We start from the raw sequence: 25,441 nt of genomic DNA on the forward strand, positions 1-25,441 counted from the left end.
TCTGTCTACATCTTGGTTTAAGAGTCTAAAACCTAGCTAAAGCTTTAAGATAAAGTTGGATATATGTAGCCTATGTTTGGAACAATTTTTTAAAAAAATTGATCTGTTCTAATTTTTAATTTTTAAAAAAGTTTAATTTTTATATAATTTTAAAAATAATGTGACAAACTGGTTTAAAGTGCTTTTCACATTTTTACAACTCAAAAATGGCTTTGATTAATTGTCAGCGTTTAAACTAATCAGTTATATGTTCAAATAGTTTTTTCATATTTTAGAGAAAATAATAATGGCTGAATTTTTAAATGGCCACTTTAAAAGCAGGGTCACTTTTTTCAACTAAAACTGCATATGCTTCAGGTCTGGTATTTAATTAGCCTGCTTGGCAGCTCGATTGGCAGGCAAGATTGTAACAGAGTATCTGCAGATTCAGGTCAGTGATCTGCATAATGAGGATTGACTCACTTGGAATCTATGGTACAGAGTGCCAAAAGCTACTTTTAAAAAGTAGCTAAATCTAAACTAACAGAATCATAGAAACTAAAGACAAAAAAGACCAATTGGATGACCCAGACCAAAATACAATGGATCCTGAATTTGTTACTCCAACAAGTATATTTTGTTAACATCAGAAAATTTATATCCTAATTTAAATAACATTAGTGAGGCAAACTAACCATATCAAGAAACTTCAGAGTTGAAATTCAAGTTTCAGCCTTATCTGGCTCTATCAATATTGTAACAGATGTGGTACATAGCATTCACAAATCTGAAACTCTGTGACATCTAATTACTTTAGCATAGGTTTAGATAGATTCAGAATCTTAATAGTGAGTTTCTTTTCAATTTTGTCACAAAATTATTACATTGGGGATGTGAAGAAATCCTTCCCTCACTCCCACCCCAGTCCACTGAAGAAATTAATATTTTAGTAATAAGCTATAAATACCAATTAGTACTTACAATACTATTCTTCCAGTAATCCTAATCCAGTGTTTTATCCTTTGGGCCACTCTGCCTTCTTTGAGTCCCCCCCACACTCCATTTTTCCTCCATATTAATTTTTGTTCCCCTTTGAGGAAAACTCAGGAAGCTTGATAACAGCAAAGGTAAGGTTTATTCCCCTCACTCTTTCACCAATCTCACATTCTTTCTGTCTTTCCATCTTCTTCCACTTCTCGCTCTCCTCCCATGCATCCTGGGAATTGTAGTTCCTGGACTCAAGGTTATAGGACCCACTAGGAACAAAATTTACACACACAATCTGGGGTTGCTATGTGCACCTAGATAGCTACAATACACAATTCCCTTTAGAATAATCATTGTAAAACTTTCAACAGTCGCATCCAAGCCATCACTTAAGTCCAGTAACAAAGTTTTCCAACCTTTTTGGCAGTCTCCTTTGTCTTACACCTCTAATACCCGGAGAGGCAGGAATGAGACTAGGTGAGGGAGCAATTCCTACTAGTATAGATTATCCATCATCGCTATCTGTGTCATTGATGCTCTCTGGTCCAAGGTGGAAATTGTGATTCTCTTCGTCAGCGGCTAGCTGATGAGCTGTGGATAATCTTGAAATGTTCCATTTCTTTATATAGCGGAATCTCCTCAGATTTCTGTTAGCTGCAGATGACATGAATGTCTTGAATGCCCTTTTTTGACTCTGCATGGCAGCTTCACATGAACAAAATTTTCAATTTAAAGCTTGTGAGGTTTAGCACCTTTCTTATGATCTACATACTGTCTGTATTTCTCCTTTTTGTTCTTAAAACATTCATGAATAGTTTCACCTGAAGGTTTGGTTGAAAAAGGAGACTGTATAAGCATTTGACAGATAGTAAGTCATGTATTGGCCTTACATCCTCTAACAGTTTGAAGGGTGGTACTCCTGTTGAGTGTGTAGTGGTCCTGTAAGCAAACAGTGTTTCACATAAAGTTTTTTTTCCATGGTCTCATTTGCAAACTGGTAAATTAAAGACTTTCTTTACCAGTCTGTTCATTCTCTCAGCTACACCATTAATTCTCCGCTGGTATAAAAAAACTATTTTGCGCTTGATACTATTGCTACTGAAGTAGCGTTGCATTTCAGCAGGTTAATTGTATTCTATTGTCAATTATCAATTCCTTGGGAAATCCTTCTTGGCTAAAGACTGATCACATGAACTTAACCGCTGTTTCAGTAGTAACCATTCCAGTGAATGTAACTTCCAGCTGCTTTGAATGATAGTCTACCATTACTATGGCAAACCTTTGCATAACAGGGTAATCTTCAGATGATCCCATTATGTCGAGCTGGTTTCTCCCATGGACAGTTAGGATAGTCAACTGGTGTGAGAGGGATGCTGAAGGTTTCTGTGACTTATCACTACTAGCACAAGCCATGCAATTCTTGATTATTTCCTCAAGCTGCTCATCCATCCCTGGCCACCAGAAGTCGTGTTGCAGTTGTCTTTTGGTTGTATTCATTCCCAGGTTTCCTTCATGTGTCGGGAGAATCAGTCATTCTTTCAGAAGTATAGGCACAAAAGATGGTAAATTCTCAAAATCTATTAATTTATAAGGGGCAACTCATGTGATATGTTTCTACATGGTTGTAAGTGTTCTGATGTCATCCTCCTGTGAAGCCATCCATTGACTATGGAAGTCTTTAGGTCCTAAAGTGCCTTGTCGTCTCTCATGGCTGTTGCTCACTCTGAGACTGTGATCATTCCTTGAGATTTGTGCAGTGACAATCCATTCATCTTTCTCTATTGCATCCTCATGATAAGATGTGGCTCAAGACCATACTCACAAGCATCTGTTGTGACAATCGTTTGCTTCTCAGAATCAAAGGGTCGTAGAGTTGGCCTGGTTGAAATTGCATGTTTGATCTTGTTTAAAGCTGTTCTTGCACACTTCATCCCATTCAAACATAACATCCTTTTTTAGGAGATGATACAAAGGAACTACTTTCATAGCAAATTGCTGTATAGATTTCGAATAGCATTGACACAATCCAAGACGGATTAAAGTTTGTCCTTATTGTTTGGCTCTGTTATATCACAGATGGCTTTCACATGGTGTGGTTTTGGTTGTATGTCCTAGTTATGTCACTAAGTTGGTACGGAATTGACTTTTCTTCTTGTTGATGGTAAGTCCATGTCATTGAAGTTTTTCTATAACCTTGTTTAGGATGAGATCCTGTTTGGATTCATCTTTGCCATACATTACAATATCATCTTGAAAGTAACGTCCCTTGTCTCTCCAGAGATCCAATGCATCATTCTCTGGAATACAGATGCTGCAGAGGCTAATCCAAGTGGCATCTTTTAGAATTGGAACGGACCTTCTGGAGTGATGAAAGATGTGTACATGTGGGATTCTTCCGTTAAGGGGATCTGGTGGTAAGCTAAGAATAAATCAAGGGTTACAAAGACTCTTGCCTCCTTTAAGTTGAGCAGCATTTCACCAAGGTTGGGCAGAGGATGACAATCTGGAACAGTGTTGAAGTTTAGATCTATCAAATCCACAAATATGCAAATAGCACCATTAGGTTTCCTCTTGAGAATGAAGAGAAACCCATTCTGATAAATCAACTAGTTCAGCGATATCTGCTTTACATAGTTTTGAAATTTCCTCTTTGGTTGTCTCTGTGCAATTGGTATGTTTAGCACTTTATGCTGCGTAAACATTGCATTGTTTTTTTAGCAGGATCTTGTGCTTGAGCTTTTTGGGAACATCTTTGGTATCGGTGAAAACTTCTAGAAAGTCAGAGATGATTTCTGGTTGTAGCCTATCCTCAGTTTGCAGGAGAGGTTCTCTACTATTCGATCGAATATAATCTGAAGATCCCTTTGATTACATCCTAAAATAGAAACTCCCTTTTGGGGTACATAGATTTTTTTTCCCTTGTGCATTATGGCCTTTGTACTCAAGGATAGTTGTAAAATAGCCATTGATGTGGATGGGAGATCCACCAGACCCTCTGGGGTATGTCTGGAGAATGCAGCATGGGTTGGGAGCTGGCACAAAGCACATTGCAGAATTGGTTGGGAACTACAGTAAAAGGCAAACCAGAATCCACTAACGTCATCATTACATGGCCAGCAACTCAATGTGGATTGATGTGATGATCTCCTGTCACATTCAAAACATCCTTGGGATTCAGTTTGCCGTCATCTTCATCTGTGAGAACTCTAGATACAACATCGTCAGCAGACTTTAGAAAAATGTCTTTTTGTTGTTGTTGTACTTCTTGCATCCTGACTTCTTGGCAGAATAGCCTTGAAAATCTGCCTCTGACCAGGGTCACCGCACCTGTAGCATTGGTAGCAATGTGGCGAGTGGGAGGGCAAAAGGCACTGAGAGTGTAGACTAAGGAGCTTTCCATACTGTCATCTTGGACTGCATTAACCTCTGCAGGCTGGAAGACATCTGGCGTCATGGAAAGTGATTTAGCATAATGTATGGTGCTCTTCGTTTGTCAGGCAATTTCTGTGGTTCCCTTTTATCATGGGGAGTTGTTCCTGAATTTGGAACTGTTCATCTTCATGACAATTTGGTCTCTGATTATTTCATCTGTAAAACTGGCAAATTCACAGGTTGCATTCAGCTCATGTAATGCAGTTACATAGTTGTTGATGGGCTCGTGAGGTATCTGTACTCGGGAATAGAACTTGAAGCATTCAACCACATTTAGTAGAAGATTAAAATGATCATCCAGGGCTCAGAGAGCAGCATCATATGGAGTCACATCTTGCAGTATGTCAGTAAGAGGAGGGAGATGCTTGAAGATTTGTTGCCCATCAGGACCAAGGCAATAAAGCAGTAAGCCTTTCCGCTTTTCTGGAACGTAAGTAGAAGTTGCTTGCTGAAGTAAGACTTCCATTGTTTCCATGGGAGCAGAGGATCTTTTGGGATACGCATGAAGAATGGTGGAGGTGAAACTTGTGTCATGGTAATAAGTGTGGTGGAGGCAAGTTGGAGACGTCAAGTGATTGAGCAAGGAACATGGAGAAGAATTTGTTGGTAAGAAATGCTGGTCACAGAAATGGTTGACTGGACCTGTACTTGTTCTTGGTGCAGCTGGGGTATTCAGAACGGCAGAGGAATGCTTTAGCTGTGAAAAATGAGGACTATGAAAAAATAGACACTGCCCCTTTAAATTTGTCTTTTCAGCAAGTTGCAGACAGTAGTAGGCTACAGGCCGGTGGAGTTTCCCTGGGAGCAGCAACAGCATCTCAGAGCAGCAGGGAATCATGAGGCATTTGGATAAATTAGAGCAGGGGTTGGCAACCTATCAGAAGTGGTGTGCCAAGTCTTCATTTATTCACTCTAATTTAAGGTTTTGAGTGCCAGTAATACATTTTAATGTTTTTAGAAGGGATCTCTCTATAATATATAACTAAACTATTGTTGGATCTAAAGTAAATAAGGTTTTTTAAATGTTTAAGAAGCTTCATTTAAAATTAAATTAAAATGCAGATCTTATCAGTTTAGTGTGATTCTTGCCCTTGCTTTTCCTTGCTGAGTTTTCCAATGTCTGGCATGTATTTGGATAGTTTAAGCTGCACACAGGTTTCTGAGTGATCAGTTGTTAACCAGCTCCAAGAGGGACAGAGGACAGATTTCATGTGTGAAAATACCTGTTCACACAGGTATATGGATCCAAATGCTGAAAGCATTGCAAACGCAATTTTCTTCAAACAGTTTAAATTTCACTGTCAGGGACGTCCAGCAGGTCAGAATAGAGGCCCCATGAGCTCTCTCAGTAGCTTTAAGTGCACCCTGCAGATCTCCAAACTTTGATACCCACAATTCTGAGCTTTTTAACTGAATGAGCTTAATTTCAAAATCTTCAACACCCATCCACTGAAATACAGACAAATCCGAGTCGCTTTCGTTGAACTTTTCAGGTTTAATTGGAAACAAAAGCATTGGGCCAAATTGCTGGAAATCTTGAAATCTGTCAGAAAATTCTGATTCCAGTTCTTACATGTACATTCCAATCTCATTGACACTGACAGTGCAACATGTCGATAGCTCTTTTATGTGTTGGAAGTAGCAGAAAGTTGATGTTCGAATATCCCGAGAAAAGACTTCTAGTTTTACAACAAATGCCTTCCAGGATTTCGTAAAGATCCAGAACCGTTTGCCCTGCACCCTGGAGATGGAGATTGAGTTCGATTAGGTGAGTGGTGATGTCAGTTAGAAACATGAGCTTACACAGCCATTTGTCGTCATCCAGTTCAGGGTAGTTTTGTCCTTTTTCTGACAAAAAGGCCTTAATCGCACCAAAACCTTGCCACAACTTAGCCACCAAATGTTCTGTGAAGTGAAGTGAAAGGACATCTAACTTTGCTTTCTTAGGAGCTGACATTTTGTCAGATGTGCACCTCAACTTACAGTGGGGAGAAAAATCACGACAGATGGCACGCACAACGTCAAACGCAACGTGCTGTTCCATGTGACATGATAATGATGTAAGCAGCAAATCGGGACTTAAAAATATCCCAGTACAGTGGCGCTGGAACAATTTTTAAGGTGGGCGTGCTGAGCTGTGCCTCCTCTTGCCCCTGTCTGCACCCCTCACTGCCCCAGGCTGGGGCCAGTGGGCCACAGCTGGGGGTGGCTGCAGAGCCCCAGGCTGGCGGCTGGGACCCGAGGATGGCAGCAGAGCGGCCGGGACCTGGGACCGGCAGCTGGCTGAACGGGGGCTGGCAGATGGAACTCTGGGTGGCAGGGGGCCAGCAGTAGGACCCCGGGCTGGCAGCAGAACCCCCGGGACCATTGGCCGGGACCCGGGCAGTGTGAGTGCCACTCAAAATAATCTTGCGTGCCGCAAGTTGCTGACCCCTGAATTAGAGTTCTGTTTATCTGTGGTTCTTCTATGCTCATCGCCAGTTTCTTTTGTACTTGAACCTCTTTGAGGAAAACTCAGAAAGCTCAGTACATAATTGGTTAAACAATTGCAAACAAAGAGTAACTGTTAATGGAATGATGTCCGATTAGAGGGAGGTTTCAAGTGGGATTCCACAGGGATCTGTTCTGGGCCCAGTGTTGTTTAACATCTTTATTAATGACCAGAATGTAGGAATACAGAGCATACTGATAAATTTGCAGATGACACACAGCTTAGGGGCGTTTGCCGACACTTAGAAGGGACCGAATGACTAGGCAGCAGTTCTGCAGAAAAGGACCTAGGGGTTACAGTGGACGAGAAGCTCGATATGAGTCAACAGTATGCTGTTGTTGCCAAGAAGGCCAATGGCATTTTGGGATGTATAAATAGGGGCATTGCCAGCAGATCGAGGGACATGATCGTTCCCCTCTATTTGACATTGGTGAGGCCTCATCTGGAGTACTGTGTCCAGTTTTGGGCCCCACACTACAAGAAGGGTGTGGAAAAATTGGAAAACGTCCAGCAGAGGGCAACAAAAATGATTAGGGGACTGGAACACATGACTTATGAGGAGAGGCTGAAGGAATTGGGATTGTTTAGTCTGTGGAAGAGAAGAATGAGGGGGGATTTGATAGCTGCTTTCAACTACCTGAAAGGGGGTTCCAAAGAGGATGGCTCTAGACTGTTCTCAGTGGTAGCAGATGACCGAGCAAGGAGTAATGGTCTCAAGTTGCAGTGGGGGAGGTTTAGGTTGGATATTAGGAAAAACTTTTTCACTAGGAGGGTGGTGAAGCACTGGAATGCGTTACCTAGGGAGGTGGTGGAATCTCCTTCCTTTGAGGTTTTTAAGGTCAGGCTTGACAAAGCCCTGGCTGGGATGATTTAGTTGGGGATTGGTCCTGCTTTGACCAGGGGGTTGGACTAGATGACCTCCTGAGGTCCCTTCCAACCCTGATATTCTATGATTCTACGATAGAGCTAAAATTCAGAGGGATCTTGATAAATTAAAGAATAGGGTTATAGTCAACAAAATGAAATTCAATAAAGACAAATATAAGTTCTACACTCAGGGAAGAAAAACCAAATGCACACATACAAAATGGGGGATAACTGGTTTGGCAGTAGCACTGCTGAGAAGGATCTGGGAATTGTGATAGATCACAACCTCAACATGAATCAGCAATGTGATGCTATTGCAAAAAAAGCAAATGCAATTTTAGGCATTAGCAAGGAATAGCATGCAAGTCATTGGAGGCAATAGTACCGCTCTACTTGGCACTGGTCAGGCCTCAACTGGAGTACTGTGTCCAGTTTTGGTCACCATTGTATAGAAAGGATGTGGAGAAACTGGAAAGGATCCAGAGGCAAGTGACACAAATGATCAAAGGGATGGAATGTAAGTCGTATGAGCAAAGGCTGAAGGAACTGGGTACGTTTTGTTTGGAAAAGAGGAGATTGAGAGGGGGACATGGTAGCAATCTTCAAATACTTGAAAGGCTGCCATAAAAAAAAGACGGAAAAAAGTCGTTCTCTCTTGCCACAAGAGGCAATGGGTTCAAACTACAGCATCACAGTTTTAGATTAAATCTCAGGGAAAATCTTTCTAACTGTAAGAACAGAAGGACAGTGGCACAGATTGCCTAAGGAGGTTGTAGAAGCTCCTTTGCTGGAGGTTTTCAAAAGGAAGCTGGATAGCCATTTGTCTTCAATGGTTTAGACTCAACAAATCCAACATCTTGGCAGGGAGTTAGATTAGATGACCCTTGTTGTCCCTTCTAACCCTGTGGTTCTATGATAACAGCAAAGGTAAGGTTTATTCCCCTCATTCTTTCACAGAGCTCACATTCTTCCTTTCTTCTCCTCTTTCTCCTTCTGGTCTTCCCTGTCCCCAATGCATCCTGGGAATTGTAATTCCTGTACTCAAAGCTACAGGAACTACCTAGAAATAAACTTAGAAATACAAACTGGGATAGTTATCTTCACCTAGCTAGATGCAACATTTAATCTCAGTACTAAGGCAGTTATCTTTACCTAAAAATTGGACATGTCTCCGTCAAAGGCACATCAATGTAACTCTTGAATTAGTGAAAGATTGCAGCAGAATCATGGTCCACAACTTTGGCTTGCCAGGGTGTTTCCTGTAGCTCATTGATGGCCCCTGTTACTGCAGAGTTTAAGCTTTTGACTTTTTTTTTCCATTGAAGTTTCTGCTCCCTGTACTTGCAAAGGAAACTTTCCAAATGTAAACTGCTGCAGTACTGTCTTACTGTACAGAGGATTCTGAACTGTGTGAACTCCCTCCTCACATCTAACTGAAGAGTTAACTCTGAAGCCTGAAACTAGCTATTTGTTTAAATGACCAGTAGTAGTATAGTTAATCAACATTTATCTAATATATTTAGACAGACCACACAGAAGATAGTCTATTAGGTCTGTGGAATACAATCCACAGCCTTGGGCTAGTACCCTTTACCCCTGGAGAAGTGGAATACCAGCCAGAGTGGGTAGTGGGAGGTGAGTAGACAATCAGACTTTGAGGTAGAGAGTATCTACCTCTGCGGTAGATAGTCTGAACAGATCAAGGAGTCAAAGCAACATTTATCCTGGGAAGTTTGTTTATGTTGAAGGCTCATTCTGCCGCAAACTCTGCAGGGCTCTGAGTATTCCTTCCTCTGCAAGTATTAAGTCACTTCTTGACTATCAACAGTCCACAAAAATATTTTCAGTTATATAAAAACGCTAAACTTCAAAGAAGAATGTAAACCCTTTGCTTGCAGCTGTTAGGGTTTTAAAAGAGAGTGAGCAACTATGCTTGCAGCTGCTGTAGCAGCAGAGGGCAGAACGTTGGTGAAGGACCTCTTTGTTTTTAGCTGCAATGTTGCTACTTCAGATAAATGACTTTTTCTATTTTCTGACTTCCGAACAAATGCTCAAAAATGTGACAGTCAGCCCTATGCTGAATAGATCAAGCTATAGAAGTTTCTATAAAATCATGCATGGTGTGGAGAAAGTGGATAAGGAAGTACCCCTTCACATAACACAAGAACAAGGGGTCACCCAATGAAATTAATAGGCAGCAGGTTTAAAACAAAGAAAAGGAAGCACTTCTTCATACAATGCACTGTCAACTTGTGGAACTTGTTGCCAGGGGATGTTATGCAGGACAAAAGTATAACTGAGTGCAAAGAAGAATTAGGTAAGTTCATGGAGGGGTAGGGCCATCAATGACTATTGGCCAAGATGGTCAGGAATGCAACCCCAGGCTCTGGGTGTCCCTAAGCCTCTGACTGCCAGATGCTGGGACTGGACGACGGGATGGATCATGCAATAATTGGCCTGTTCTGTTAGTTCCCTCTGAAGCATTTGGCATTGGCCACTGTCGGAAGACAGGCTGCTGGGCTAGAAGGACCATTGATTGTGACCCAGTATGGCCATTAGTATGTTCTAGTGTTAAAATAACATTGATCAATGGTTCAGAGACTTTCAGAAGGACAAAAGAGATCAAGTTTTTTGAAGATTCTCTTCCACCTGAGGCTGAAGAAACTGAAGTCAAAGATTAGCTAGGATTGATTCAATTACAGTGATCTGATCCAGGTTTCATGAAAGAATTTTTATTTCAATTTTCTGTAAATGCTGGGCAAGTGACAGATGTCCAGAGTTACAAAGCTAACTCATTACTATAACCTTCTTTGAGACTACTTATTTGTGAACAAGACTTCATATCGTTAATCTGAATAAATCCAAACAGCAGTCACCTAATCAGCTCAATTTCATAATGTTCATAGCCACCTCAAAGATTTAGCCAGACCCTCAAGAAATTAGCTTCTGTGAAGCAGTCTCCTGATTGATAGAATTTTCTCTGTACCCTGCAACACACTGTCTGTTTAAAATGCTATTTTTGTACACTTACAGTGCTTTATAAATTAAAAATAACTGTGTGCCTTTACATTAATTAAAATGCCGTATAAACCTATATGAAAATTAGGTGTGGACTTCAGTGCTGCTAGAGGTTGTGGACCACATGGTTGTATAAGATCATGAAGCGCACTCACCTTTACGCTCCCCTTAGAAGCAGAACATGGTACCACTGTACTACCGTTCGGCCCTGTCAACCTGAAGAGTACTTGTCTTTGTGGGAATTTGTCCAGATTCCAACCATTGACATAGCTGCACCAATACAAGCTCCTACTGTAGGTAAGGGAAGTCATGATTTGAACTGTTGCAATATACCCAAGTTTCTGGGAACACTGGTGTAAATCACAGCTACCCTTGCCTGTACCAGAAATTTGCATTGATGTAACTACAGTGGTGGCTGTAAAGCTATTTTCTCAGCTATCTTCCTACATTTCATTCAGTATTTAGGTTTTAAAGATCCTAGGTGCTATAGTAATAATAGTATTCACTGAAGTCATGTGTATGCTTGGAGACCATATCTCTGGCTGGAAGACATCTGTTGGTGCAGAAATGTGTATGTAGGCAAGCCTGGAAGAGAAATCCCACTTGAAAAAAATAATTTTCTTCTCATAACATTTATTTACCTTTTTTCTAACGAAACTTGCTTTCAGAAGGTAGTAATAATTGTTTGCTTTTAAGTAGTTGCATTTTTCAGAAAGCCTTTCATGTCAGTTGCACCAGTCTTTATTTGTATTTGTGCTTTCAGTGTCACACTTTCCCCAGCTTGCTTTATTGTGAAACATCCTCTTCTTTGTTTTATGTTTGATTTATTTCTGCAGTGTTTGCCAGCAAACATGCTTGTTTATAATAGTTTTCTTCTGATTTTTATGATAACCCTATGTCATAAATGTAAAGGGAAGGGGTTAAGAAGCTCTGATACAGTACTATAAAATCCTCTTACCTGTAAAGGGTTAAGAAGCTCAGATAACCTGGCTATCATCTGACCAAGAAATGACCAATGGGGGGACAAGATACTTTCAAATGGGTAGGGGGAGGCTTTTGTCTGTCTGTGTGATACCTTTGCCAGGAACAGTTCAAGGATGCAAGCCCTCCAACTCCTGTAAAGTTAGTAAGTAATCTAGCTAGAAAATACGTTAGGTTTTCTTTGTTTTGGCTTGTGAAATGCGCTGTGCTGGAGGAAATGTGTATTCCTGTTTTTGTGTCTTTTTGTAATTTAAGTTTTTGCCTAGAGGGATTCTCTATGTTTTGAATCTGACTGCCGCTAAGATTATCTTCCATTCTGATCTTACAGAGTTGTTCTCTTATCTTTTTTTGTTCTTCCAATAAAGTTCTGTTTTTTAAGAATCTGATTGGGTTTTTTGGGTCTTAAAAATCCGAGGCTGGTTTGTGCGCATGTTTATTCTCAAGCCTCCCCAGGAAAGGGGGTGTAAGGGCTTGGGGGGATATTTTGGGAGATGTCTCCAAGTGATCTCTTCCCTGATTCTTTGTTAAATCGCTTAGTGGTGGCAGCATACCAGATTTTAACCTAAGCTGGTAAAAATAAGCTTAGGGGGTTTTTCATACGGGTCCCCACATCTGTACCCTAGAGTTCAGAGTGGGGAAGGAACCCTGACACTATAACCCAAGAAAGAAGTATTTATAGTATCTAAGGCTTTACCAGCAGATGAGAGAAATTGCAACCTGTGTTACCATGGAGTTTATAGATGCTTTAGCAGGGTGGTTTGGATGGGAAACTGCACCAAAGCAGAGTACCACATTCAGAGGGGGAATAAAAATTTAGGATTGGTGGATGAGGGATGTCTTTGAACCTCAGTTTCCTCTTACAATTTAGAGTTATATTCAGTATGTTTTGTCAGGGGTAGTAGTAGGAAGGCAGTTAGCATTTAATATGTGAATTAAAACCTTCCAGTATTATACTGTTACTCTCTGCAGGATGAGCTTCTTACAAAACAAAGGATTAAAGGCATGATTAGTGGAAGTCAGAAGGGTATATCCCAGTTTTGGGCACCAGTGGTGCAAATCTCAGCTTGCCTTGTCTGCACTTGGAGGTTGCACTGATGAAGCTTCAACCACAATGGCTCCAGTGTAATAAGACCTGAGAAACTGAGCCTCCTACTCCCTCACACGCTCTCCAATTCTCTTGTGCAGTATTAGAGAATATTTCACTGCTCACACTGTGTTGGTGCTATAACAATATGTTAAAATATAAAAATAAACCGCTTTGGAGAAAGTGCGAAGAGGAAAATTTCATTCCTCCTCCTTTCTCTTGCCTTATTTAAATGTTTAAAAGAAAAGCCTAATGTTTTCCTTTTTCTTGCCTCAGTTGCCTGGCTGTTTTCTGCTTCAGGGTGTACTGAGTAAACAATTAGTGTCATTGTTAATAATCAGTCACTGGCCCAAGATTCTCTGTCTAGAACCAGCTGTTCTATCCACTACAAGAAAGGCTGAGAGTCAGAAGCCCCTTCATCTAACATTAATAAAGGAGGTTTAGTGAACCTGTGCATATGCTGTATAATATATGTGCAGAGCATTACAGTTTACAGATCAGGTTTGTACTTAATTAGCTCTGGTATCATGATGTGAAAGCATAGGTTTCTCTAAAGGCTGTGCTTATGAAGGACAGCAAAAAAGACAAAATAGTAAAATGGTCTATATAGAATAGGCAATAGAAAAGAACAGATATAGGTAGTTCTCTCTTTGATTGGTGTTGGAAATGTATCCAGTCAGCATGGGGTAAAGTGCTTCATGCACATAAGCCTTATTGTAGAAGCAAAAACATGACTCTAATCGGGGCCTCAAATATGTATGGAAAAGAAATCATCTGTGTAACCCATGAGGCTGTGATTAATCTAGGTATTTTAAAAAGCCGTTTAGCTAGTAAGCCTGGGATAGCTTTGTTCACCTAGTGCAGGGGGAGCAACTTTTGATACAGGCTACTCAGTCATTGTAGATTGAAGTGCCTGGGGTATAGGTGACCCAGGGATCCAGTTTTCTGTGGCTTTAAAACTGACTTTCTCTCTTTCCCCTCATTCCTTAGTTTTTCTGGTGCAAAACATGGAGTGCAATTGTGGCTCCCCCCCTCCCGCCCACCTGGGTGCAGTGGACCTTCCAGACACAGATCACATCTTTCCCACCCAGAAGGGATTTTAGGTACCTACTTGGTGCTAGTTTGCCATCCATGGGATTGGGGGAGGGGGACATTTCTGAAAGTCCAAGCGCCTTTCTGTGAGGAGGGAATGGCACAGGTAAGGGAGGAGTGGGTGTCCCTATTCTCTGCACTTGGTGAGACTAAAAGCACAAAGGTGATACAGACTCAGCTATTGCCTCTGAATAGCTTTGTTGCATATCCGTACAGGTATTTGTATAACAAACAGCCATTCCTACAGGATTCATACCAACAAAAAGCTGTTTGTGGATGCTCAAAACCAGTGACTAAAAAGACATCAATGTGATTGACCAAATAGCTGTTTGGAATTCAGATAAGAACTTTTTTTTTTTTTTGTAGTATAAGAACAGCTCTGGATGTGCCTCAGGTGCAGGAGGAGTGTGGACAGGATTAGTCTCCAAAGATTTCAAGGGTATAAACACCAGGGAGGGAGAGTGATTATTTACTATATTATAAGGCAGTGGTTTTCCAACTTTTTTTTCTGGCGACCCAGCTGAAGAAAATTGTTGATGCCTACGACCCAATCGACCTGGGGATGAGGGGTGTGGGAGGGGCTTAGGGCTGGAGTGTGGGGGGTGAGGGCTGCGGTATGGGGCTGGGAATGAGGGGTTCAGGGTGTGGGAGGGGGCTCTGGGCTGGGGCAGGGGGTTAGAGTGCAGAAGGGGGTCAGGGCTCTGAGGTGGGGCTGGGGATGAGGGGTTTGGGGTGCAGGAAGGGGCTCTGTTTGTAGGAGCTCAGGGCTGGGGCAGGGGAGTGGGGCATGCGGTGGGGCATGGGGTTACCTTGGGTGGCTCCCAGTCAGTGGTGGTGCAGAGGTTGGCTTCCTGCCTGTCCTGGCACCGCGGACCACGCTGCGCCCTGGAAATGGCCAGCAGCAGGTCTGGCTCCTAAGTGAAGGTGTGCAAGCGGCTCTGTGCGACTCTTGTCTGCAGGCACTGCCCTCCCAGCTCCCAGGATTGCGGAGCTGGTGCTTGGGGCGGCGGCAGCGCCTGGAGCCCTGTGACCCCCTCCCCCCACCTAGGAGCCAAACGTGCTGCTGGCCGCTTCCAGGGCACAGCGCAGCGTCAGAACAGGTAGAGACTAGCCTGCCTTAGCCAGGCAGCACCTCTGACAGGACTTTTAATAGTCTGGTTGGCGGTGCTGACCAGAGTCGCCGTGACCCAGTGCCTTACATTCCGTGACCCAGTACTGGGTCGTGACCCGCAGTTTGAAAACCACTGTTATAAGGTATAACTAAGATTAGGAAGAATAAATTAGAAAAGGGAAAAATTAGGGTGAATACTGGGGAAATCTTACTGTCAAGAAGATCCAGCAGCCTTTGGGATAAATTCTGCAGGGGAAGTGTTGAAGGCACTTCTGGTTAATGTAAAGCCACATCTAAAACGAGTGGATAAAACACTGGTAAATGTAAAAATAGAGGTCCAAATGGTTTGTTCCGTCTCTGTTTGATAGAATCCTCTCTTGGTCTCTTATTTATTTGTGGTGATAATTGCAATAAGTAGAGGAGATGATTGCACAGCCAGCTGCTACATTGCACATATGTTGGGCAGAGAGCACAACCATGAAAATTTCCTTTGCAGCAGTAAGTTGCACTTTGTATTAGAAGAGCTTGAAGGAGATTGAGTTGCATTCTGACAACATGCTGAGGTACCACTCTGACACCATCATCTATTATATCAAATTTTCAATTGTTCCTGTCCCATGGACTGCACAAATAATATTACTTTGACCTTTTTATATGCTTTTCATCCAAAGATCAATGGGCCTTACAAAGATTATCTAAGCTTCACAACATCTCATGAGAAGTGATAGACACTGTAATCACTCCACCCTTCATTGAAAGACAGTAGAAGGATGCAGCTGTTCATGAAAGGAAGCAAACAATTCTGTAAGCAATGCAGAGAGAATTTAAGTTGGCAAAATGTAATTGTGTAGCTTGGAAGTGAACCAGGACACTACCATTAAGCATTCATTTTCAGAAGCAAAGTGCTATGTGATCTGTAATGATTGCAAAAGGTCAGAAAAAAATACCACATACTCAATTACCAAGATCACATCCTGCAGCATTTGGGTGTTTGTTTGAGGTCTGCCATCTAAGAATTGAACTGGCCTGAACCTGCTTAGCTTTGAAGAGGGGAGGGAGTTACTTCACAAGGTGGTATGACTGCAGGCCACTTAACTTAGCATATCAAAGATTATTTAACATCCCGGTGCTATAGTATGAGGAAGCATAAGATATTTTATGGCCTCTCCCAAGGGGATAAAATAACCACTGTCATCTAAGGTGTGGGGTCTACACAGCCAGTTATTAGTGAAGGTAATGATAATGAGCATGTGCAGTATTACACAAACTGCCATTGATGGGTTTCCAACAATCTTTATGACTGTTATAGTTTCATGAGAGAAACTTGTACCAATCTAGAAGACAAAGGATTTTATTTAAGCTTTTTGAAATGATGCGTGGAAAAACCCAGAGGATGGGATGTGAACAAAGGTATACCAGGTCCTCTTGATAAGAGGACATTGCCCATGCTAAGCCAGAATCCTGGTATGTGTCACCATCCCAAAACAGCAGCATAATGGGGTTCCTGTTAGGAATGTGCCTAGTGTATTACTCTTCCAAAATTGCTTTAGTGATTTGTATAGCTGACAGAAGAATGTATAGGGCTCAGGAAGTTTGGCAAGATGTGCCTTTTTCTTTCCACCATTTCAGTCCTGCAGTCTGATGGGGGTAATGAGAATGGAAAAGTGGGGGGGGGATTCAAAATTAGCACAAAGTGACCTACAAGTTTAAAAAGCTTTCTGCCACTCCCCCCTCTACTATAAAAGCACATTCCTCAAAAGGTAGCCAGAACCCTCTTATGGCATGTGAGCACCGGATACTGTCCAGTGGTTCTGACTAGTGGTACTGAATAGCATTATATTCATCAATCTGTCATGTACAAAGTTAGTAGTGTTCCACTGGTGCTGGTACAGGATAAGGAGGAGGATGCAAGCAGCCATACTACTTTGGGCTCTGATCTTGTGAGACATATTAAGTTAAATAGTGTTGAACCTGGTCAGGACATTGGTGGGACACCTGTGATGAAAAGCATGCAAAGCAAGGGTACCACAGAAGTATTGGTGATGACCAGCTATCACGTGTGGTGCTCTTCCTCTGGTTCAGCATTGAATGGATGCCTCAGAATGATCTTAGGGAGCACTGTGCTGCTGGACGTGACCTTTTGGGTGAGAAGTAAACAAAGGCCCTGATCATTCAGATATTCCATAGCACTTTTCATAAGAGTAGAGCTATTACCCCTCGTGCCCTTCCCTAATTCCAACTTTGATAACATACTGCCCAAATTAACCTCATCCCAAATGGTTATGGTCTCCTTAGTATTTGTTCTGGCTGGGGTTAGAGCTCAGTGAGGAGAGTGTATGCTTAATTACAGCAAGCTTCTACAGTACAAAAAGAAAAGAGTAAATACCATAGAATGCACTTATGGTGAGGTTATGGCTTACAGCAATCTGGGTATAGTTCAAAGGTTCCAGATTTTAGTTCTCCCTCTCCTGCTCTCAACAAAAACATGGTGCATGGAGCCACCTCCTTTCCTTGTATTCCCTGTTTAGATCCCACATGACTGGGCAGGGTACTTGGTTGCACCTTTTTATTTCACGGGGAAAGGTGGTAGCAGGAAAGCTTCCCTGCCTTTTGCTGCTGTTCATATTGCCGGGAACCTGAGAAATGTCATCATTAGCTTCCCCATCTCCCCTGCCCCAAAATAAAATATCCTCAGTTGTACTTCACTGTAAATGGGGCACAATTCCTCAATAATATATTGGGAAAATGCTGGGACTTTCCATTTTGCAAAACAGGTTTCCTTACAAGCAAGTTTTGTTGAATAGGAATATGGGGAGCAAGAGATCATATGTTCGCTCATACTCTTGACAGTGATCAAATTAGGCCATAGTTTCTTGAAACTAGAGGAGTGTGGCTAGCCAGCCTGCCTGCCTCCCTCTTCACCCGAAGGTTAGTTTATGTAGAAAACTCTGAATGCTAAATTACATTGCAGCAAAGAAAATATTAGAGCAGGTTTAATATGTCTAATATGATTGTATATTATTATGCAACCCAAATTTAAGAATTAATCCTTCATTGTTCGGACAAAGTTAATGTAAAAACTGCGCTAATACAGTGATAAGGCTGACAGTTAAAACAGACAAGAATTCAGCCTTAATATTAAGTTAAAAAGTTTAAGGGTTGCACTGTAACTCTGTCCCCTTATTATTTTGTAGTTTTATTGCCCGACATCAATGTATGTCTTAATATATATGTCCAGTGTGGTAGAATTGAGAGAATATTCTCAATTGACTTTCCTGTTGTTTTTAAAAGAGAATACCCAATTGATTGCACATTAAAATAAACATGTTTATTTTAATATATGATCCTTCAAATGATGGGAGGTGTGGAGATCAATTTTATATCCATAGCCTTGGCCGTATTGAAATGTTTATTTCAGTGAGGTTTGCTTTTTAAAATCTGTGTTTAATTCGACATTCCAACAAGTGCACTGTATGTTTGTTTCAGCATCTAATCATAGAAATCAGTGTACCTCTATTTATTTTCATGTACACTTCTCCAGATAGATGTTAGCATGTGAATGCAAGTCTAAAGACCACAACTGGTGTCTGTTTAAATCATTAAAGAAAAATAATGCCTACTATATCATCTTTCAAAGAGAACACTTCCTTAAGTGAATTTTCTTCAAACAGTTGAAAGGCACTTGATTTCACTGATGTCTCACTTTATTGTATAGTAGAGCTGAAGTAGTAAGGATAAGCCATTTGTGTTAGAATGCCAAAATAAATGTTAAAAACTGTATCCTCTTCACATTTATACTACTCACAGGAGTGAATGGGGTTTTACAAAACTTTTTTTCAAAATTCACTTTTGAGCTGAGAGAAAATTTGAGACATTTAAACCCAACAGGAACTTTTAGAGAAATATAGACGCATAGGCTTAGAACAGAATGGCCATCTCAGTCTTCCCTATAGTGTTACTACTGTAGTGCTATAAACGGGGTAATATTTTCCACGTCTTTGATGTTAGCAGCATAGCAAGAATAGTGTTTTTTGCTAGTTAGTTCCTATACTGTTTTTGATCTGATTCAGAGGAAGCAATTCATCTGCAGTTACACACAGATGTTGTGTGGTGAGTGACAGTAAGGAGGATGATAATTTAAAAAATGAAATAAGATAGAATTAAATTGAGCATATTGGAGAAATGTTCTAGTCTGAAAATTCTATAAATAGCTATTAAATAACACTTCTAAATTGTGGCTTTAAAATAAATACTAAAATTCTTGTCTTTTTAACATTTGTTTTTAGACCTTGGTAATGTTATGACTTCCACACCAAATTCAAAGGCTGTGAATGGTAAAGCTGAGAGCAGTGACAGTGGAGCAGAATCGGAAGAGGAAGAGGGTCATGAAGAGGAAGAAGAGGAAAAAGAAATACGACGAAGTGAAAAAGGTGTAGTTTCTTGTCCTGAATTATTATACCTTTTCCAACACAAAGGGCTGTATTGCTCCCCTAAATGGCTGTAAATCTTGAATGTCATGTGTGAGATACATCAGTAAATTTATTTTGTTTTATACAAAGTGCACAGAAAAATACATATGAAGAATGGGATCACCTTTCAACCTGAATTACCAGGTGAAGGACTAAGGACAACAACCCTAAAACCTGTTTCATACAAGCAGAGCCCTGCATATATAGAGAGCCTCATTAATTTCATTAGGGGTGTCTCTGCACATAACAGCTTGCAAGATCAGGGCCTAAGGTGGGCTGTGTATAGTTATTCTGTTTTATGTTTAGGACCTGTTTATCTTGTGGGTGGCTGTGAGTGCATGTAGGCGCATGGGATACAACCACAGAATTAAAAATCCTATTTCTTCCTTTTCTTCAATGAAAGATAAAAGGAAAGTTTTTCAGTGAGGACTTTGTGTGTGTTTGTGGGGATTTTAGGAAAATACAGGTCTCATATGAAAACCAAGAAAAACTATGCATTTAGAACTTAGCCATTAATATTTTTTTCTATGAGAAAACTAATAATCCTCTTAGTTTTACTAACTGATGAGGGCTACAGTGGATTTGCTACTTTTATATTTAAAAATACCTGTTTTGCTTGCTATGTAGAATGAAAGTTTAGGATTTTTTTTGTATTTAAGCTTATTTTATTTAAAGGTGCAGAACTAACCCTGTGAACCTAACTCCAAGTAAAAATGTAATCTAAATCAGATTCAGACCATATAAGATATACACAGCAGATCGGAAAGTCAACTGTCTGGAGAAATGTGTTTTGCACCATAAGTCACATGGCTTTTTATTTGCAAGGTTTCCTTGTTCTTTCACAGACTATAAGAATGTAAAGCAGGACTCAGCAGCAGCTAAGGATTTGGAAAGTATTGTCACTAACGGCTGTTATAAGGACAACTTTATTCCAGAAATGCAGAATGGCATCCAGACTAAATCTGCCCTGAATGGCTTAAATGTGGAGGAAGAAATAAAGAAAGTGGAGCAAAGCCTAGAACTAACGGGAAAAACTAATAACAGTGTTCACCAAGGTATTGTCCTCACATGAGTACATTGTTATTTGCATATTCTCTGAGCAAAGCTTACTTCAGGGATTTGGAGAGCTGCAGCTGGTGCCCTTTAACCACAGAATTTTTAAGAAAGAAAATTAAATGCGATTAAAATTAGAATACAGGTTTATATACACTTTTTCCCCTGAAGATCTGTAATAGAAAAAGAGAAGAAGAGACAGAGACTGGGAGGCCCAAAACTATTTTTACTTTCAGAAACTTGATTAGTTTTGTTTTTGTTTTAAAATTTCATATATGTTGAAATGCTATTTGAATTTGAACCTAAGAAGTAACAGGATGAAAATCACTGAGATCTATATTATAACTTCCAAAGACTGTGTCTATGAACTCAAATGTTTAAATGGCTAACTTAAACTTTACCCTGGAGACAAATCAACAACTTCAGACTGAAATACTGCTCTACAATGTGTTTGGCAAAGGGAGTGAAGTAAACTACAAAGAATTAAACCCTTTGTTCTAGAACAGGAATGAAATGGTTAATAACTGTAACTGTGGTTCTTCGAGATGTGATGCATACGTGTATTCCACTTAGGTGTGTGCGGGCTGGAGCCAGAGAATTTATGTAACTGGACCTGTAGAGGAGTAGCACTTGCACCTTGTGACCAGTAGACCCTCCCCTAGCTATATGAGTTGGTGCTGCCCCAAGCCCCACTCAGTTCCTTCATACTGAACGTCTGGAGATGAGACTCTGATGCAGCGGGGATGGAGGGTGGGTTATAGAATACACACATTAGCGGATTAGCCACTGGGCCAATGGGACCCATGCCCAGGGGCCCTGGCCAATTGGGGGACTCCCAGAAAAATGGGCACTCTGACCCGCTCCACCTGCCCGGCACTCCTGCCAAGGAGCAGGGTTGGGGCGCAAGGGCTTGCCCCTGTCTGCCTGCCCACCTCGCGCTCCTGCCGGAGAGTGGGGTTGAGGTGTGGAGGCTTGCCTCCCTGCATGCCCGGTACTCCAGTTGGGGGGTCAGGGCATGGGAGCTTGTCCCCCTTCGCCCACCTGGCGCTCTGGAAGCCCCTGCACCCCGACCCCGCTCTGTGGCAGGAGTGCTGGGTGGGTGGAGTGGGGCAAGCCCCCATGCCCCAATCCCATTTCCCTTGCAAGAGGGTTGGAGGGACTGCAGGCGAAAGAGGTGGAGAGGGGTCCCCACTTTCTCTGGCCCAGGGCCCCATAAAAGCTTAATGTGCTTCTCCATTTACATCTGCATCACATCTTGGAGAATCATGGTTACAGTTTCTTTAAGTAGATGCAAATTTTTCATGTTTCTTCTTCTTTGAGTAGATGCAACCGCATATTCCACTTAGGTGACTCACAAGCAGTACGGCCTTTCTTCCTCCCGCCCCAGAGGCAGGGCACAGAACAAGGACTGTAGGACCACCCTTCCGAATGTTGCATCCACCCTGGAAGAATCAGTAATGGCATAACGGTTTATAAATGGATGGATGACCAGGTAGCAGCCTTACAAATGTCCAATATGGAAAAGTCACTGAGGAATGCTATTGACATTGCTTGTGCTCTCACTGAATAAGCTTGCGCCTGCTGAGGGAAAGAAGTTGAAGCTATTTCATATGCAGTCATCTAGAGTTTGTCTGTGAGGAGACCACTTGACACTTCATATTATCTGCATATGACACAAACAGGTGAAGCAAAGCACAAAATAGTTTAGTTCTGTCCAGATAGAAGGCTAGACATCACCTGATATCTAATGTATGGAGATGCTGCTCCTCCAGAGGTGAATGCAGCTTAAGAAAGAACAAAGGTAATTATACTGCCTGGCTCAAATGAAATTAAGAAACCATGTTAGACAAAAAATGTGGATGTATCGTAAAGTCACCTTGTCTTTGGAGAATTGTGTGTAAGGGGGCCCTGCCATCAGAACCTGCAACTTTTACACTTTCCTTGTGAATGTTATTTCTACCAGGAATGCAGCTTTTTGACACAAGAGCAGAAAGGGACAAGATGCTAGGGGCTCAAATGGAGGTCCTATCAGTGCCGCTAGGACCATGTTCAGGTCCCACAGGGGAACTGGCTCTTGGACCGGAGAATACAGGCAAAGAAGCTCCATTAAGAATTTTACTACCATGGGATTGGAGCAGACTGATCTCCCCTGAATAGGGAGATAAAATGGCAATATTACTGCCAGATACACTTTCAATGAATGAAGCACAAGTCCTGACAATTGAGGGTGCAGCAGGTACTCCAAGATGTCCTGGATGGAAGCCAGCTTTGGTTGAATTCTGCACGTCAGTGACCACATGGAAAACTGTTTCCATTTTGCCGAATAGACTGTCCTGGTAGAGGGCTTCCTATTGTTCAGTAGAACCTGCTGAACAGTTGCTAAACACTGCTCTTCATCCTCATTCAGCCATGCAGCAGCTAGGCTGTGAGATGCAGGGAGTTGAGTATGGGGTGCAACGTGGGCTCTGATTCTGAGTGAGTAGGTTGTGATAGAGAGGAAGGGATGGGAGACTGAACTGATAGCACAAGAAAGTTGGAGAACCAGCACTGCCTTGGACATGCCAGGGCAATGAGGATTAGCTTAGAGATGGAAGGTGTAGGACAGGGAGGCTCCTGTCCACCTTCCACTTTAGGATGACCTGTGGGATGATTGGGATCAAGGGAAAGGCATAGAAGGGAGCCGCTTGCTAGCTTAGAGATGGAAGGCGTAGGACAGGGAGCTTGGACTGAGGCCTCCTCAAGAGCAGAACAGGTGACATTTCCTGTTGTCCCTTTTAGCATATAGGTTGATCATCGGAATCCTCCTGGTTAGGAAGATAATCTGGAGGATGCTTGTCTTGAGGGACCACACGTGACTCAGGGAAAAATTCCTGCTAAGATAGTCTGCAAGATGATTCTGAACTCCAGGCAAGTGGTTGGCTATCGGCATGATACTCTCCTTGATGCAAAACTGCCACATCTTGACTGTGTTAACGCTGCCAGAGCCGATCCTGCTTCAGGACTGAGCCTGGGTGGGATGATTCTCGAGGCTCTTTCAGGGGAAGGTTCGCCAATACCTGAACCTGTGGCAGATCACCAGTCGCAACTACAGACCTGGTCAGCGATCTTGGCATTGAGCTGGATAAGGAGTAGGACCTCCATGACTGAGGAGTGGCCCACGGATTCCATGAAGGCCACTGTTATGAATAAGGTATTGGTGGCCTGTAGGTGCCAGGCCAGGGCCTCTGTCCCAACCACAAGAGGAGCACCAGTCCTGGTACCCATAGTGTTCCATGAACAGCCCTCGCTCAGCCGGTGGAAAGTGGGAGGAGTAAGATCCTGACTCGGATGCCAAGGAGTCCCAGCCTTCGGCAGATTATGGTGGGGCCAGCCCAAAGGATGCGAGTAGCCAGTCTGACTTTTCTGTAGCCCAGAACGAGGGGGCTGGTGCTGATGGTGGAAACAGTAATGCTGGCACTGAGTATGCCTCCATTGTTTCCGGTGCTGGGAGCAATGTTGACCCCGAAGTCAGCATCGGTATCGATGCTAACTGACGGTGGCAAAGTGGAGGGCGGTGACTGCCGCCACAGCAACTTTGGCAGTGCCAGCCATGGGGGTACTGAAGAAGTACCCTGGTGCTGAGGAGGTCCCTTGTGCGAACTCTGGTACTGGCCCCATTTCCATTGAGTGTGTTAGGGAAACATCAGGGTGCATCGCTGACAGACCCATAGGTTCAGCAGCCTGCCCAGCCAACAGGGCTATAAAGGACACAGCCCTGAAAAAGTTCTGGACCAAGAGAGAAGTTGGGACAGAAAGGCAGAGGACACCCACTTCTGCCTGATATGCCACCGGAGGGGAAGCAGCCGGTGCTGGCATCACCCTCGTCAGTACTGGACTCAGCAGATGCTTGAGGGCCAGAACCGGAGTCAAGGTATAGGATCTCTGACCGACCTCCCTGCATGGTGCTGGGGAGCGGCTGATGCTCCATCCCGTGCGCCACCATTCAACCTGTGCCGATCCATGCTCCTTCTGGAGGAGGGAGACTTGTCCTCATGGGACCTGGAGTGGACTTAGACAGTCTTATGTGACTTTGTCCTTGGCAAACTCGATGGGGAATGACTCCTATCTCTTGAGAGAGGTGCCAGCTCCAGGACGCGGTGGCAGCATTCTCCAAACTAGAAGGCAACCTGTGATCCAACGAGGGGCTCAGTGCCAAAGCAGGTTGCATGGCCTGTTCGATCAGGTGCTGCTTCAGATGAAGATTCCTCACCACTTGAGTCTGCTTCGTGAACAATGTGCAAATTGAATACCACTCCTTGATGTGGGTTTCGCCTAGGCACAGCAAGCATCACTGACTCATTACTGGGGATTGCCCACACACACACAACAGACCATGTTTAAACCCTGGTGAGGGTTTCATGAGGGAACACTAGAACTACAAGTAACACTAAGTCTAATCCTATACTAGGATTACTAATAAACTATATACTACTAGGAAAAGAAGTCACTGAACAGAGGATTGTGAGGTTGAAAACCTCACAGCATTGACTCCAGCCACGGGCAGTAAGAAGGAAATGAGGGGGGTGTGGGGGTCAGGGAAGAGCCACCTCATCTAGTCAGGGGAGGGGCTATGGCCACGAGAAGCTAGCACCATCCATCTACGGGTACTGCTGTGTAAAATTCTCCAGCCCGAATGTGCACACACCTAAGTGGAATACACAGCTGCATCTACTCAAAGAAGCAGCATCCAGTTATTGAACTTATCTTTTTCTCCTCAATAAAAGTAGTTTTATAACCTGTAACTATGTAACTCCTATTCTTAATCTTTAATCTGTGGTGCAAGATTACCACATTCAAAATGGTGTCAAGTGTAGCTCACTTGAATATTGTCATTTCCT

General features: G+C 42.5%; 1 protein-coding gene across 3 annotated transcripts in view; it reads left to right on the plus strand.

The window, feature by feature from the left end:
* ACBD5 (acyl-CoA binding domain containing 5) overlaps nucleotides 1-25,441 on the plus strand; it is a gene marked incomplete at its 3' end in the record, with an annotated part of 57,629 nt that overhangs the window by 15,272 nt on the left and 16,916 nt on the right. For all 3 annotated transcript variants that reach the window (XM_084618391.1, XM_084618390.1, XM_084618392.1), the window contains 2 exons: nucleotides 19,329-19,472; nucleotides 20,357-20,566. In XM_084618391.1, coding sequence (XP_084474517.1) covers nucleotides 19,329-19,472; nucleotides 20,357-20,566 — 354 coding nt within the window. The remainder of the gene's footprint in view (nucleotides 1-19,328; nucleotides 19,473-20,356; nucleotides 20,567-25,441) is intronic.

This window comes from Lepidochelys olivacea, assembly GCF_965140295.1.
Source record: "Lepidochelys olivacea isolate rLepOli2 genome assembly, chromosome: 2".
Lineage (NCBI taxonomy): Eukaryota > Metazoa > Chordata > Testudines > Cheloniidae > Lepidochelys > Lepidochelys olivacea.